Raw genomic sequence first — 15,651 nt, 5'->3', positions numbered from 1 at the left:
AACCGAAGAATACAACGGCGATTTGTATACAAACATATTTGCGCTTACAAAAAGCGCTGCGCGTAGCAATACTGTCCAGCAGAAGTAACGCAGCAATTGCAACTGCTACATGAAGCCGCTACGTAGCGCTACGTAGCGCTAGCTTCGGCTAAACACACCCACCCATAGATATGTGGCGGATGATAGTAGAACAGGATTGGTTGACTGCCTCCGTGACACCATGACTGCCTCTGTCGTGTGTTGCACGTGTACCGCAACTTGTGTGTTGTGTGCAGAAATTTTTGACAGAGTCACTGCCAGTCACTATCGATGATGACAGAGCGAATCGGCGATTAATTGTCGATATCTCTAATCGCAATTATTCAAAACGCACGAAAAACGCATAGTTCGCGCTAAACACATATCTAGCTGCTAGAAATTTCAAGTGAGTCGCAATTTGCAAAGAAAAAAATGTCGCAAGAAGGATCGGTGTACGATATGGCATATCGCGGCAAAACCGCAGCCGTAAAGATTCTGTTGAACGAAAACGAGAAACTGAAGACGCAAACAGACAGCGTTTGTATATTGTGAAATTTTATTTTCTGTCATTCGTATCGCATACACGTGATGCACAAAACTGTGATGTGTCTTTTCTTCCTCGCAGAATGGCAGAATGTTGATACACTGGGCGGCTCTGGGAGGTCACGACGATCTGGTCAAACATTTGTTGTCCCTTCACGTACCGGTGGATCCTAGAGATGACGTAAGACATTAGCATTTTTTTCTTTATGTGCGCTATTCTAATAAACAAACTTCCAAGAACTTCGAAACAATTCGTCGAAATTCTCGGAAGAAATTCATCTCAGACAAGACAAGATTGAGGAACAGCTGATTGACTTATTCGCGCGCTGTAACAAGTTTTATTTTTTTTTAGTTACGAATCGCGCGGTTTTCCACAAGTACAGAATTGAGTTTACTTGTCAAACATTCTCCAGGAAATATCGTGTTCTTTTAAATACAAATCTTGCATTAATCGTTGAACTCTGTCGTTCTAAAACACAAATCCTATATTCATACAATAAACTATCTATTCTTGAAATACACAAGTAAATAACTTACAAAAATGTTTGTACATCTGTGCAAAAATGTTCTTGTGTAAGAATATTTCAAACTATAATAAATCGCCGAATTGGAAAGGCGCCTGCGTTAGAAAATTGCGGAAGGTTCGGGTTCGAATCCTGGCCAAGGTGGTCTTCCGCAATTTTAATCTCTTCGGAGGAATGAATTAGATTTTTTACATTTCCATAGAAGAGTAAATTTGATATTTCATTTATGCAAAGCATCTTATAATGAATTTTTGAATTGAACGTAAATTCAAATTATTGTGTGTATTAATTTACACGTTTCAAATAAAATAAAAACTATGTTTTGCACAAACATGGGCTGACGTGACCGAATTAAATCTTTGTTTCAAAAAATATATTATCTATTATCGGTGGCAATTAGCGAGAAAAGTCAATTTCATTCAATCAAGCAGCTCGTATCCACAAGGTCTGTATCTTTAAATTTACGGAGAGCTTAACTTGTTTAACGCTTAAATATAAGGAAGGTCAATTGCAAGCATAAATAAGATGTGAATTATATTTACATAATAATAAAGATTACATCAGTTAAAGCGCGATGTTGTCTTCATCAGTCGCATAATTAGTTAACAACTACATGGATGTTTGAGAAACCGTTAACAACAATTAAAAAGAAGAAAAAACGCGCGCGATAAGTCACACATATTCCACATTTAATAAACCTCTAAACATAGACGAATGATACGTAAAAAAACATGTCAATTCAAGCATTTCACCTCTTACACGCCAGTCCTACTTGTGATGTCAGATTTAATAAGAGTATTCTCTCTCACTTCTCTGTTCAGTAAAGTCGGATCTAAGTCCAACTTGATGATTTTGTTCCAGATAGAATTTCATGCAATTGAATTATCTTTTTAACCACGAGAGAACAACAAATATACAATATATTCCATATCTTACTCGCAATTGACTTCTCTTATAAATTTATTTTTGTAAATCTACAAAACTAGTGTCTCACCCTTTTTTTTTTTTTTTTTTTTTTTTAGTAATAACGCAATCTCAAACAAAAGATGTCACATTTGTGTAACTTCACGAAGCTGCTGTTTCAGCAAAATCTTTCTCGCTACAAAGTCCCAAAAACTATCTAAAAACATCTTGTCTAAAGAAAGATGGATTCTTAATAATACATACACGTTTCATTGTACATAATAATTATATTATTTTTCCATAGATTTTTTTTTTTTTTTTATAAGAAAAAACTTATACGAAAATAAGTATAAAGCGAAAATGCATCCAAAATGCATCGCACATTGCGTTACATTTCTTTTTCTTGCGTATAATCCTGTTTTTCTCACGCGTAACGCGCGTCACATAATTACCGAGACTTTCATTTTACGTTCGTCGCGCCGGCTCGTAATTCCCTCGTACGTTATCAAGATTGTTTTTCAATTAATCTGTTTTCTTTGCGCCGTCCGAATCACGCAGACAGATATGACTCCGCTCATTTTGGCGGCGTCCGCCGGCCGCGAGAAGGTTGTTAACACGTTGCTGAACGAAGGAGCACATGTGAACGCAACGACGGACAACGGTCACTCGGCGTTGCAGTACGCCGCATCAAAGAACTGGGTCTCCATCTGCGGGTCGTTGCTTGACAAAGGTGCCGACGTGAATATCGCGGACAAGCGAGGTGCCACGCCGCTGCACAGATCCGCATCGAAAGGCAATATCGCTATTGTGCAGCTTCTCGTTGAACATGGGAAGTTGAACATAGGTAACGGTTCTAAGTAGAGTTTCTATGTATTATTGAAATGCAGCATTGCTCTCTCTCTCTCTCTTTCTCTCTCTCTCTCACTCTCTCTCTCTCTCTCTCTGGTATATGTTGCGCAGCATATAATAATATATAAAATATCAAATATATAATCTATGTAATTTTATATAAATATTTTCGATTATATAACCTAAAGAAGTACAAAGGTTTGCTTGCTCTCCTTAGACGGTACGTGCGCAATTTTCATGCATCCGTTCGTTTCGTGCAGTTTCGTTTTTGTTTCTTTTTTTTTTTTTTTTTTTCCAGATAAGAGGGACGCGTACGGTAACACGCCGTTGCATCTCGCTTGCGAGGAGAACCGCGTGGAAGAGGCGAAGCTGCTGGTAGAGCACGGAGCGGACATGACGATCACCAACAAAGAGAAAAAGACCCCACTAGACCTCGCAAGTCCTGGATTGGTCCGACAGCTCGAGAAAATTAAGCGAGAGCCGGAATCAAAATAAAACGCGCGCGCGCATCACTCGTTTTTTTTGTTTATTTCTTAAGTTTCCTTAAATAAGTCTCCAATAAATTTATCATGATTAAGTTTCCTTTTTCCAGAATTTTATTATTATCCTACTTTCTCTCCCTCTCACTCTCTTCTGTCTATCACACTCTTTCTTTATATATATATATATATATGTATATATATATATATATGTATATATATATNTATATATATATATATATATATATATATATGTAAAATGTGATTAACGTTCGCGTTTGTTCTATATAAAATGTGTATCAAAAGTCCTTTATTCAAGTATTCACCGTTTTTTTCTTTTTTTTTTTTTGCTATTTCGCGCTCTGTGCCTCTCTTTCTCTTGAATCGTTGGCGCTGTATCAACGTGAACTGAACTCTCTCTCTCTCGGAACGATTATTTCTCATCGCGACAATTCTAAGGCCGGAAGCGCCACGGGATATTGTCGGAACAAACTTTTGATTTTGAAGCTAAGTCTCGTACTTGTGATGCAAGACGTTAGTTTAGTCCGCGTTACGCGCCGAATCGAACAAAATTAAAAGGCCAACACCTTCTCGACACACGTATGTACAGAATTCACAGAGGTTCGAGAGCACATTGAACCGACTCCGTTACTCAATTGGCATTCTCTTCGCCGTCGATGCTTTCGTCCTGCGTCGTCGAGTCGTCGCCCGAGCCACCGGTCTGTACAGAACCGCGTTTCAGCCTCGTGGAGCTCAGACTTATCGGAGGACCACCGCGCCTTTAAACAGATCACACATTGCGTTAATTAGGCGATAAGATTTGTTGTCGGTCATTTCGTGTGCGTAATCGTTGGAAAACCATACACGATCAATCGTTTCTTTAAAATAAAAATTAAAAAAACCGTAAATTTATTCGAATTGAAGGCTAATATATTTCCTAGAAAGCACATTGTCGAATTATTGACCAATGGTACGTATTGCGAACAAACGATAAAAAAAAATAAAAAAAAGAAAAAAAAAAGAAAGAAAAACACATTCGCAAACAACTGCATTCAAAGGGATGCCAGAGGTGAAGTACATATGTCGGTATCACACAAGGTAGTAATCCAAGTTGATTATTACTTTCGGGGTTAGCGGTTTCAAATTAACCAAAAGAGCTCGTTTAACTCACTGTAGCACACTGGGGACAGTAATGGGATTGTTTCCTAGCAAAAAACTCTCTCAGGTAGGATACCAATCGTTTTTTCTCTCTTGACACCTACACATGTTCAGAAGTTGATCACTTCCTTCAAAGATAAAACACTACTTTAATACTGCCTCATTACGTTCGCCTAAGGTTACAGATACGTACGGCCTAAAAAGTGTAACATAAAAGAACACATACATGTAAATAAATCGAGAACATTATAATATCCTCTCGCTACTTCTAAAATATCCTCCAAACATTCTTAAAAACTCTTTTATACCCGAATGTCTTTGCATTTTTGTTTTTTTTTGGAAAATGCTTTTTTGTCTCTGTCATGTTTAAAAGTAGAGATAAAAGAAAACAAAAATTACCTTAATTTGTTCTTTAGATGTGTTAGTTCCCGCGTGAGCTCTTCGTGAGATTCAATCATGTCGTCCATTTCTCTCTGCGCTTTCCGCTTCATGGTCTTGTGCCTACTGATCTCCTCTTCTGCCTCGTCCAACTGTCTCTTCAACGCCTTCATCCTGGCATTGACTTTTTCTGCTTGTTCTTTATATTGATCGGAGTTTCGTCTCTCGTCATCCAACTGTAGAGTCAGTTCCTTCAATTTCTTTTCCAGTTTACGATTGATCTTTTGTTGAGCGAATCTTTCCTTAGCTTCGTTCTCGAGTTGCTCGTCAAGATTATTGATCTTGGATTCCAACTGTTGTATCGTAGCCTTAGTTTTAGCGCGCTGGGCAGTTTCTAGCTCGGTCAACTTGGCTTTGAGCTCTTTGTTTTGTCTTTCCAACAGCATCTTTTGTGATTCCAATTTTTGCATAATTGATCGCTCGGCCGTCGCTTCTGCTTGCGATTGCTCGACCTGGCTCGCGAGCCTCTTGACACGTTCGTTCACGGCGTCAGCATTCGATTGCTCTTCTTCTAATTCCTCTTCCAGAGTAGCGATTCTTGCCTCTAGTCTGCGTTTCTCGTCTAACATTAAGGTAATTTTGTTGGCGTTGTTGTTGATCTCTTCCTGCAGCTCATCTCTTTCATTTTCGGCGATTCTTCTGGCACGTTCACTGCTGGCAAGATCTTCTGTCAACTGCAACAAGTCGGCCTCTAAGCTCTTAACTTTTCTCTCGGTTTCTTTAGAAGCAGCTGCTAGCTCGTCTCTGGCGGCCCTAGCTTCCTCCGTCTCTCTGGTGCAATCCTTAATCTGTGCTTGAAGTTTCTTTAGTTGTTTAAGCGCGTCTTCTTTTACTTTATTATGCATTTCCAACTGTTGCTCTACATCCTTATAATCAGCTTCCATCTTCTTACGCGCCGCGATAGCAGCAGCGCGTTGTTTCCTCTCGTCCTCGAGTTCCGCTTCGAGATCACGGAGCTGCTTCACCAATCCTCGACGTTTCTCTTCCGCTTGCTCTTCCTTCGTTTGAAGATCACGTTCGAACTGTGCACGCAACGCTTGCATGTTTACCTCCAATCGCAGTTTGGCATCTTCCGTGAACTGCAGCTCGTCCTCCAATTCTTCCACTTGCGATTTTTGTTCGTCCAGTTGTTGTTCCAGCGCACGTTTCGCTTTTTCCAACTCGTGCACATTCTTGTCAGCGGTGCCTTGATTATTAACCAATTCGTCCAGTTCTGATTGTAGGCCTCGACGGCTTCGTTCTAGTTCATCAACTTTCTCACTAAGTTCGTCCAATTCGCGAGTCAACGACAACACTCTTGTCTCCTTCTCACGTGCTTCTCTTTCCGCAGCATCTCGTTGCTCCGCGTATTGCTCAGATACGGCCTTTTCTTCGGCCAGCATCTTGTCAAAGTTTTTCTGCTTCTTTTCCAATTCGAGAACTTTTGCTCGCTGAGCCTCCAGTTCGATGATGCTATCTTCCAATTCCGCCTGAATTTTCTTCTTCGATTTATCTAGTTTATCGTTGGCTGCTTGTAATTCCTCAACTTGTCGCTGAAAAGCCTCGATATCTTTCATGCAACGCTTTCTGGCCTCTTCCAAAGCAGCAGTCGCTTCTGCTTCTTCTTCGGTACGTTTCTTGGCTTCAGCTAATTGTATGTTCAAACTCAACACTTGCTTGTCCAAGGCACGCTTTGCTTCCTCCTCCTCTTCGAGTTGGTCATGCAGACTTTCCTTCTCACTCTCCAATGCACGCAGCTTAGAACTGAGAGCCAGTTTCTGCCGGGTTTCCTCTTCCAATTGCTGTTGAAGCTCGGTAAATTGAGACTCGCAAGTAGTCGATGCTTTCAAGGCCGCAGATGCTTTCAGTTCGGCATGTTCCAATTGTTGCATTACATTCTCCGCCTCTTGTTGCAATTTCGTCACCTTTTCAACCAGTTCCTGTTTATTTCGCTCTACTTCGGCTAGTTTGGCGTTAATTTCTGCCAGCTGTTGCTCTGCCTGTTTACGACGACGATCAGATTCTTGTCTGCTCGCACTGACTGATCTTAATTCGGTAGCTAAATCGGCATTCTCGGCTTCTAAAGATCCTTTCGCCTTCTCCAGAGTTGCTTTTGTCTTTTTCAAGGCGTCCATCTGTTCGTTCAGAGAAGTCAATTCTTGTGTGTGTTTGTGACGCATATCGGCGAGTGTGCCTTCGTGTTGCGATGTCTCTTCTTCAAGATTCTTTTTCAACGTCGCAAGTTCTTGTTCTCGCTTGCTTCTCAACTCCTGTTGAGCAGCAGTAGTGTCCAAAGAATCCAACAATTCGTTCTTCAGCGCCTCGAGTTCCTCGTTCAGATCGCGCTTCTGTTTCTCTGCTTTTCCTCTGGCTGCTTTTTCGGCCTCCAAATCTTCCTGAAGTTCAGCCAATTGCGATTCTAATTCTCTGAGCGCCTTCTGAGCTTGAACCTTCGCAGCACCTTCCTCATCCATCTTTGCCATGATTTGATTGAGTTCTTCCTCACGTTTGCCAAGTTGGAGTTGCAGTTCCTCGACTTGCGTTTTCCTCTCGGCCAATTGCTCCTTCAGATCCGAAACCTCAGTCTCGACCTTTCTCTTGGATCTATCTACTTCTTGCCGCTGTTGATGATCTTTGAAAAGCCTTTCTTCAAGTTCGACTATTGTAGCTTCGTGCTTGGCTTTCAATTTTGACAAGTGTTTTGCCTTCTCTTCTTCTTCCGCCAAAGTTTGTGAAAGATCGTTGGCGCGCTCTTCAAGAATTTTCTTCTCTTTCAGTAATTTTTGATTCGTATCTTCCGAGAGAGCGAGATCTTCCTCTAATTTCTTGATTTTTGCGTCGCATTGGACCTTTTCTAATTGAAGTTTCTGCCTGGCAGCTTCTTCTTCTTCTAATTGCTCTTCCAAATCGCTAATATTCAATTGTAACTTCTTCTTTTCTTGAGTCAATGCGGCGCTTCTCTCTTCTTCTTCTTCGAGACGCGCTTCCATATCGTGCAAAACTTCTTCCTGTTCTTGCTTTCTCGCGGCCAGCCTAGCTCGACTCTCCTCGGCTTCCGCACAGAGCTCGACTTCCGCTTGCAGTTGCTCGGCCAACATGGTTTTCTCTTCCATCGACTGCTGATATTTGCGTTCGTATTCCTGAGCTAGACGCAGCTGTAGATCCAACTTGTCACGAAGCTGCTTTAATTCATCCTCTTTTTGCGTGAGCTTTTCCTCTTGCTTGGTGACCTCCAGCAAAGGTTTTACTTTCGTATATAGTCGCCACCATTGCCAGTTGCGCAGCTTCAGATAGGCCGCGCAGTTCCTCTGAATAATGCGGATTGCGTTAAGTTGCTGCAGACGTTTCTGATAATTACGTCTAGCCAAAAATCCACGGCAGAAAGCCTGGAAATTGACTATTATATCCGTAATTTTGTAGTCTCTCTCTTCCTCGAGATGTGCCAACACTCCAGCACGGAAGAAGATCTTGGATTGTCCAACGCGATAAAGATTCGGATCCAACTCCAATGCTTGAATCTATAAAAAAAAGTTTTAACATTATATTTTTTTTATATAAATTAAATTGTATAAATGTAAAATAAAATATATAAAATTGCACAAAATACAAGAAGATACGTGCCATCTTTTCACAAGCCTTCTTCCCATCCATAAATCCCTTGGGAATGGCATTTGGAGTAAGAAGCTCATAACGCTGCCTAAATTCTTGAAAAGGTATTCTGTTCGGAAAGCCTTGCCGGCAGATGCGGATACCCTCCAACACTCCGTTGCACCGCAGCTGGTCCAGCACGAGCGGAGCGTCAATTTTACCGGCTCTCTTCTCATGATTCGGAATTATACATCTGACGAAGTTTGGATTTGTGTTGCGCAGCGTCTCCATCAGCTTGGCCAGCTGTTCCTTGTACAGTTGTGAAACCGTTCTGAACATACCTTTTCTCGTTCTCGCACCGAACTGAGTGTCCGTGAGCGCTTGTTGTGCCATGCCAACGATCTCGGCGTCTTTCCAGATGTGACACACGAACGGATCTTGCGAGGCTTGTAGCAGACTGACAACGTTTTCGTTCAACGGATCCATATTCTTCATCAACCACTTGGCAGCGGAATAATCCACTTTGCCGGCGTAGTGAATGATCGCGAAATCGGCCACACCGCGAAAGTCGGTCTTCATAAACTTAGGATGAACGCTGTGAGCGCCCACTAGCTTTTCAACAAACGTTTTGTCCGTTGCTTTGGGGAACCAACATTCCTCATCCAAAAGTGCCATAATACCCATCGGTTTATCGATCAAATCGATCGTCGGTTGTAGATCCAAACCGAAATCAATGAACTTCCACTCGATACCCTCACGCTGATATTCTTCCTGCTCCAAAATGAACATCGTGTGATTGAACAATTGTTGCAGCTTCTCGTTTGTGTAATTGATGCACAACTGCTCGAAAGAGTTTAACTCGAATATCTCAAAACCAGCCATATCGAGTATACCAATAAAACTGGCACCCTGTCTCTTTGTTCTGTCCAGGGATCTGTTGATTCTGTTCACCAACCAACGGAACATTCTCTCGTAGCAGGCTTTCGAAATCGCCTCCACGGCGAATTCTACTTGCTCCTTTGTTTGCGCTTTTGTCACGAAATCGCGACCGACTTTAATGCGCGGCTTTAAGAAAGCCTTTGTCATTTCTGTTACGCTCAGACCTAACAGATGAGAGATCTTCTGCGCCACTGTGTTGTCAGGTAACGTTGCTTGATCAGAATTCCGCTCCTGACGGAACTGCATCGATCCGAACAACATCACGGCGGAAACGATACGGAAGATGGAAGAGAAATCCTCGTTGGTCATGCCCATGATGTGCATCGATTTTACAGTGGAGAAAAATTCGGCGGTATCGTCAACGCCTGGAACAGGCAGAGCTCCGTTCGACAGGAAGGGATAGTGCTTCGGATCTTCCAGTATAAATTCCTCTGAAAAAAATGACAAAGTGCGACAAAAAGTTAGAAATAATAAAAACACAAATTTTAGTGACATGTTTGAGGAATCAATGTGCGTTACAACTTACTCTTTTGTTCCGGCGAGGCACCCGCTAAAAGTTGATAGAATATGTGGAAAGTTCGTTCATCTTTCGCTTGCCGTATGGCTCTGGATTTTTCTAACAGATATGTCTCGATATTTGCGCCAGCTATGTAACCAGACGCGTCGAAATTTATTCTTATAAATTTACCCTGTAATAACGTGTACAAAGCGTCAAAATTGCGTTCAAGTTTTTTTTTTTTTTGTTAAAACTAAAAGTTGCAACTAACAATGTGTCAAAATTAGAATTAAAAGTTTTTGTTAAAACTAAAACACAATTACAATTACTAAAAAACTTTTATTACAAACTTACGAAGCGAGACGAATTATCGTTCTTCACTGTTTTCGCATTGCCAAAAGCTTCTAAAATTGGATTTGCCTGAAGAAGCTGTTGCTCGAGCTCACCCTGTGACGAAAAAAATTTCAACGATTTAATAATACATATTTCGTCAAACAAACGATCTCTCAACATTTAAAGAATGGCGCTAAGAGAAACAAAATAAATAGCTTGTCGCAAAAATACATTAAAACATAATAACATTGATGGCAACAACAACACGTTGCTTTCTCTTATGCAAAGCATGTGACACCAATAAAAAAAAAATTATGTTATAATTTTTATGAATTTTTACAAATCTGCTCCGCATTATCATTTTACAAAATTATATATATATATACATACACAATAATATTAAATATGAGAAATAAAATATGATAAATTATTTTTAACTATTGCCAAATGATCGATAACATTATTATTTTAACGTTGTATGTACAGTAGCGCTAAAATATGTAAAATAGCTGATAAAAAATATAGTAAGATACATATAGGAAATATAATAATCGCCATTTAAAAGTAGATGTTGGAGACACAAAAGCGTAAAGAAGACAAAATCGAAGCTTGATCGTTCGTTCTGAAATGTAGATCATTTGAATATGAAAACGTAAATTATATTCGTTCCGCTTAAGTTCCTCTCTTAAGAGAGGAACTTAATTAGCTTGAAAACTTTCGTCTCATTGTCTCGTGACATGACAAAAAATAACACCGTCAATCTTATTAGAAAACAAAGTGATTCTTTAGAGAACAAAGAAACGTCTCTGCGTGTACACGTTTGTAGGATTATCAATCTTTCTACTTTTTTAAACGTGTAATTGCATGTATTTTATATTTCAAACTGTGAAAGACTTTTTTCATTCGAATCTACAAACGCAATTCTTTTTGTTTGTAAGTTCAGTGACGAAACTTTTCACGCATCCTTGCGGCTGAGAGCGTCAATATAATAAATATATTACAAGTTACAAAAGCATGTATTACGCTTATAAAAAAAAAGCACCGACGACCAAAACTTCTAACTTTTGCGCCTTGTATTAAAACTGCAACTTGTACTGTAAAAAGATAAAAACAAAAATAAACAACGAATCGACGACAAAGCAAGCTGTAGATCAAAACATTTATCACGACACCACACCAGTGTTAATATTGTTTCCTCCCACTTTCTTTCTCCCTTTCTCACGTTAATTACCGCAAACTTTTCCGTGACAGTTCCAGGTCCCTGAATCCGCAAGCAGCAGAAAAAAGAAAGCAAAATTTTTGTTAACAACCTAGCTTCGTGACGATTAGTTTCTTAGGTAGAGAGAGATGGTAATGTAATATACATGAGAAAAACAATTAATTACATATATCTATGCGCGAGAATCGTGCACAGGTACCGAGAGGATGTTATCTTACCGTCACGTTAAATTCATTGATTAATGGATTTCTTGTACTCCAATCTACTATTGTTCTTTCTTCTTGAAAAATTACTTTAAAAACATATATGTTTCCACCACCTGATTAACATGTTAATACGTTAATTGATTTCAACGCGCATAATTGAGATAGCGTAATATTACTCTAATATACAAAATATATGTACAAAATCATTTTTAATCGACGATGATTTTTTTTTTTTGTTATATATCTATTTTATGTTTATATGTATTGTTTTTTGTCTACGTAGATTTTTATCTACATTTAATTTGCATATTCATTTACTTTATCCACATATTACGTTCCGGATATTCTCAAACGTGTGTTTAACATAAACGCACTATTGTGGCAAATATGTCTTGTGTTTTCTCTCTCTCTCTCTCTCTGTCTCTCTCTCTCGGTACGTGCATCGTTGAGGATGAATGAAAAATCAAAGACTCGTCTGTTAGTAAAGGATGGACAAGCGGGAAAAATAATACGAAGCACCGCGCCGCAGGCGTCGCCTGTGCCGGGGCCTCTGTTTTTTTCGTTGACTTACTATGATTAATGCCGGGCTCGGAGTCTAGATGGGCGGCCGCCAAAAGTCAGCACCGAAAATAAAAGAATTTTCACCATTAGATCTCTCAGAATCGACCATAGCATTGGCTTTTGAGTCGCGCGTTCGTCCTTGGCCTGTGCGATTCATTTACGTTCGTGTGACCGAATGGCAAATACACAGAAAAACCGATTCGGTTCCGATGGTGGACCGAAGTAACACGCTCGTAACGCAATTTACTCGAATTTTGTACACGCGTAGTTGAAGCAAAAATAATTATTTATTATTACTAATAATTGTTATCCTCTCCTCGTTTTTTTTTCAGTGATTATGCGAATCCACTAAATAACCAGATTTGCGTAAGTCATTAGAATTCTTAATGTAGAATATTTCGTGTTTCCGACAAATTCGAAAGTAGTTTAGAAATACAGAAAATAGATATATTTTATAATAAATAATTATGTTCCGCGTGTTTCTTCTTAATTAATTTTGAGCTAACTGAATCCTCTAATCCGAACAACTTTTGTTCGTCTAGTGAGATCGAATACGAAAGCCGAATAAAGAGTTTCAAATGTATAGACAACAGATTACCGCGGTAAAAGTTTTCGTTTAGAAAGTAATTATAAACCACACAATTATCCGAGAAACCGGAGACATGAAAAGATATTTTTCGGAACAATTGCGAAACAATCTGTATACTCTCTCTGTGTTGCTCGAAAGTAATAAGAGGAGTAATGCCTCCGATCAAAAACGAACGGTGTATTGGAAACGTCCGTGCTGGCGACTCGGCGAAACAAGCGAGCTTATTTGCTCTTGTGCATGCGAAACGATCAGGAATGTGCTGGCTGTGAACAAAAGTAAGACGATAATGCAGCCGATGCGATAGCATGCAGTCGTACCGTAGGCGAGTGTTCTCGTTTTACAGACTTTTTTTGCACATACTCTTTTTACATGTGTATAAATGCCGTGCGATCGGTGAGATCAAGAAGGAGCATTAAGAAGAAATCTGATACGCTGAAAGAGGTCAAATCCTCTTGTACACAACCGAATTTTCTCAACGTAACGAGCAATTTTTTTTTTTTTTTTTTTTTAACAGATCCAAGATCTGTTAAATGCAATTCTCAAAAGACACGTCCAACGTAATTGTAATAGCAATTGTTACATTTAGTTATAAACAAGATTAAACTGTCTTGGATTAAAAAGAAAAAAAAACTAACTTCTCAGAAACGTGAGATGAAATAAAATGTCACCAGCATTAATTCAATGCAGTTTCCTCGACCTATTGGAAGTTCGTGTGTGCGCAACGTTCGATGTTAAATTGAGTTTCCTGTAGAAAGTAAAAGCAAATTACAAATTCATTAAACGTGTCTTTTATCACCATTCTACTAACCACCTTCCATGTTATTTACTTACTACAATTTACTTTTCTCTTTCGATTTACTGTACAAAGTATTAGATTATTACACCGCGGCCATCAATAAATTATAGACTTTATATATCTACATGCGCTATATACACACATATACTGACTGATCTAATATAAATCTCGCTAATAAAAAAAAAAAAAAAAAAAAAAAAAAAAAAAATCAAAAAAAAAACGAAACGACAACACAAGAATAAATAAAAAAAAAAAAAAAAAAAAAAAAAAGAAAGAAAAAACCAGATACGTAACGTCAGAATTTCGATTAATCGCGCCAATTACAACCTCTATTCAATCTGCTGAGATTTAGTTTCCACCAATTGCGTAACTACAATGAAGCGCAACAATCAGCAAACACTGCTCTGTGATGAGATTAATTTGTTCTCTCTTCGAAAATATTCAGAGAAAAAAAATGTGTCGGAATACGGCAAAAAAAAAAAACTATTCCGGAAATCTAAATTACTAATAAGTGGTTGAGAAGCAAAAATAAAAGATAAGAAATTTTAAAAAAAAAATGAGATTTGTCAAGTCACTTATTAAAAAAAAAAAAAAAGTCTACATGTGTGTAGCTGGAATAAAACGCGGCGGCTTCGCAACAAAGTATACAGGCCAATTTTTTATGGTAAATAAACCGAGATGTGCTTAGCTTCTGCGCGAGATGAGTCACGCGCGGACAAGTCGACTCGCGTGACTCAAGAGAATCAGAAAGAGACTCGGTCTGATAAGTGGATCGTTTGTCTGGATAAGGAGAGGTCCTACTTCGAAGAGCGCGCCGACCGTCTTCGTTCGTCTTTCTTGAGCTGTTGTGAGCGCAGAGAGCAACGCGACGCAATACAGATCGATTGGACTTAATCACCGTATAAACAAGCGCCCGGCCCCGCATGAGTCGTAACGCGACTTATGGTAATCGAAAATGTGTTAAGGCTCTCTCTTTCTCTCTCTCTCTCTCTTGAGAGGCGACCTTCGATCGTGGAGATGGAAGAAGAAGAAAAGTTCGCGATTCAGGCGTATCTTCGAAAGGACTTAATAAAAAGGTCTTCTTCTCCTCTCTTTTTTGTCGAGCCATTTCTTGCGTTTTCGGTTATTGCGCGCTTGGAACTTACGCGGTGCAAAATCGTCTCCGCTATTCATTTCGCAAAATCGATTACTCGATGAACAAAAACCGTTTCTCCGTTTACGAGAGAACTCTCAATCTCTGTCTTTACTATACGCCCGCAAGAAATTAAATTACACATTGTTTACGTTCAACATACGAGGTCATCGTTTTATTCGTTTCTCAAATTTATCTGATTCACGTGTGTAAAGACGCTAAAATTAGTCATATATAGGATGATGACTTATAAAATATACAAAAGCGCGAATTTTCGCGACGTTGCGAGAGTCGGAACACAAGAGTAGACGAGAGTAAAATGTTATCCAGCTCTCAAGATGTGGTTCTTTTTCTTCTTTTTTTTTTTTCATCCTTCTCCAAACCTCGACGTAATTTGCGATCAGTGAAAAAAACATCTCGGTGCATCTTTTTTGATTTATTAATAAACGTTGCGCTTCGCGCGCGCGCGCGATGGTTCGGATTATACTCTTCGAGTATCTCGGCGAAACGGCGAGAACAAAGAAGCCACTGTACACAAACTTGCACGGCAGAGGTTCTCAAACAATCTCGTACACTTAACTCTTCAACAAATATTTAACAAATTCTCAAGCTCTGCCTTTCTCCGTCCGGTTCTTACATCTCTTTAAAAAACAGAGAACCGTCAATTTATCATCGAAAGCCGAGACACGCGTGTAATTTTTTTTTTGAATGAAATTGAGAGGATCATATGATAATATTGTAATTCGTTAATACCGCGTGAGAAATTCGCGTGGTATTTCGAGATATAGTCAAGAAGAAAAACACCACGAACCGAGTTTAAACTTCCGGAGATAAAGCGTGTTAAAAAAAAAAAAAAAAAAAAAAAACACCAGAAAACCAACGCGATTTTGCGGTAAGCACT

General features: G+C 39.3%; 2 protein-coding genes across 4 annotated transcripts in view; one reads left to right on the top strand and one right to left on the bottom strand.

Annotated features, from left to right (window-relative positions):
• Positions 1-6: 6 nt before the first annotated feature.
• Positions 7-3,419, top strand: LOC109851695 (26S proteasome non-ATPase regulatory subunit 10-like). The gene is made up of 4 exons (XM_020422024.1): positions 7-555; positions 644-742; positions 2,547-2,832; positions 3,136-3,419. Exons 1-4 carry the CDS (start codon positions 451-453, stop codon positions 3,330-3,332), a joined length of 687 nt encoding a protein of 228 aa, XP_020277613.1. The 5' UTR covers positions 7-450; the 3' UTR covers positions 3,333-3,419.
• Positions 3,420-3,555: 136 nt separating this feature from the next.
• The window catches only part of LOC109851692 (myosin heavy chain, non-muscle), a 28,733-nt gene continuing 16,637 nt past the window's right edge, over positions 3,556-15,651 (bottom strand). The window contains exons 4-9 of one of the 3 annotated variants that reach the window (XM_020422020.1): positions 12,244-12,267; positions 10,269-10,361; positions 9,945-10,107; positions 8,513-9,849; positions 4,874-8,409; positions 3,556-4,095 (exon numbers count right to left, since the gene is read on the bottom strand). In XM_020422020.1, the coding sequence (XP_020277609.1) occupies positions 3,969-4,095; positions 4,874-8,409; positions 8,513-9,849; positions 9,945-10,107; positions 10,269-10,361; positions 12,244-12,267 (5,280 nt within the window). In that variant the 3' untranslated portion in view covers positions 3,556-3,968. Of the gene's footprint in view, positions 4,096-4,119; positions 4,671-4,873; positions 8,410-8,512; positions 9,850-9,944; positions 10,108-10,268; positions 10,362-12,243; positions 12,268-15,651 lie in introns of those variants that run through there. The other 2 variants (XM_020422022.1, XM_020422021.1) reach the window with 2 other exon arrangements.

This window comes from Pseudomyrmex gracilis, unplaced genomic scaffold (assembly GCF_002006095.1).
Source record: "Pseudomyrmex gracilis isolate BER0280 unplaced genomic scaffold, ASM200609v1 scaffold_19, whole genome shotgun sequence".
Taxonomy (NCBI): Eukaryota; Metazoa; Arthropoda; class Insecta; order Hymenoptera; family Formicidae; genus Pseudomyrmex; species Pseudomyrmex gracilis.
Note: the sequence above shows the minus strand (reverse complement) of the source record. Positions and strands in the feature narration are given on the sequence as shown.

Excerpts from the sequence above, each read along its gene's own strand:
- LOC109851695 (XM_020422024.1), top strand. The coding sequence starts at position 451 with ATGTCGCAAGAAGGATCGGTGTACGATATGGCATATCGCGGCAAAACC. Across the intron at positions 556-643 it reads TGAAGACGCAAACAGACAGC|AATGGCAGAATGTTGATACA; the intron begins GTTTGTATATTG and ends TCTTCCTCGCAG. Across the intron at positions 2,833-3,135 it reads ACATGGGAAGTTGAACATAG|ATAAGAGGGACGCGTACGGT; the intron begins GTAACGGTTCTA and ends TTTTTTTTCCAG.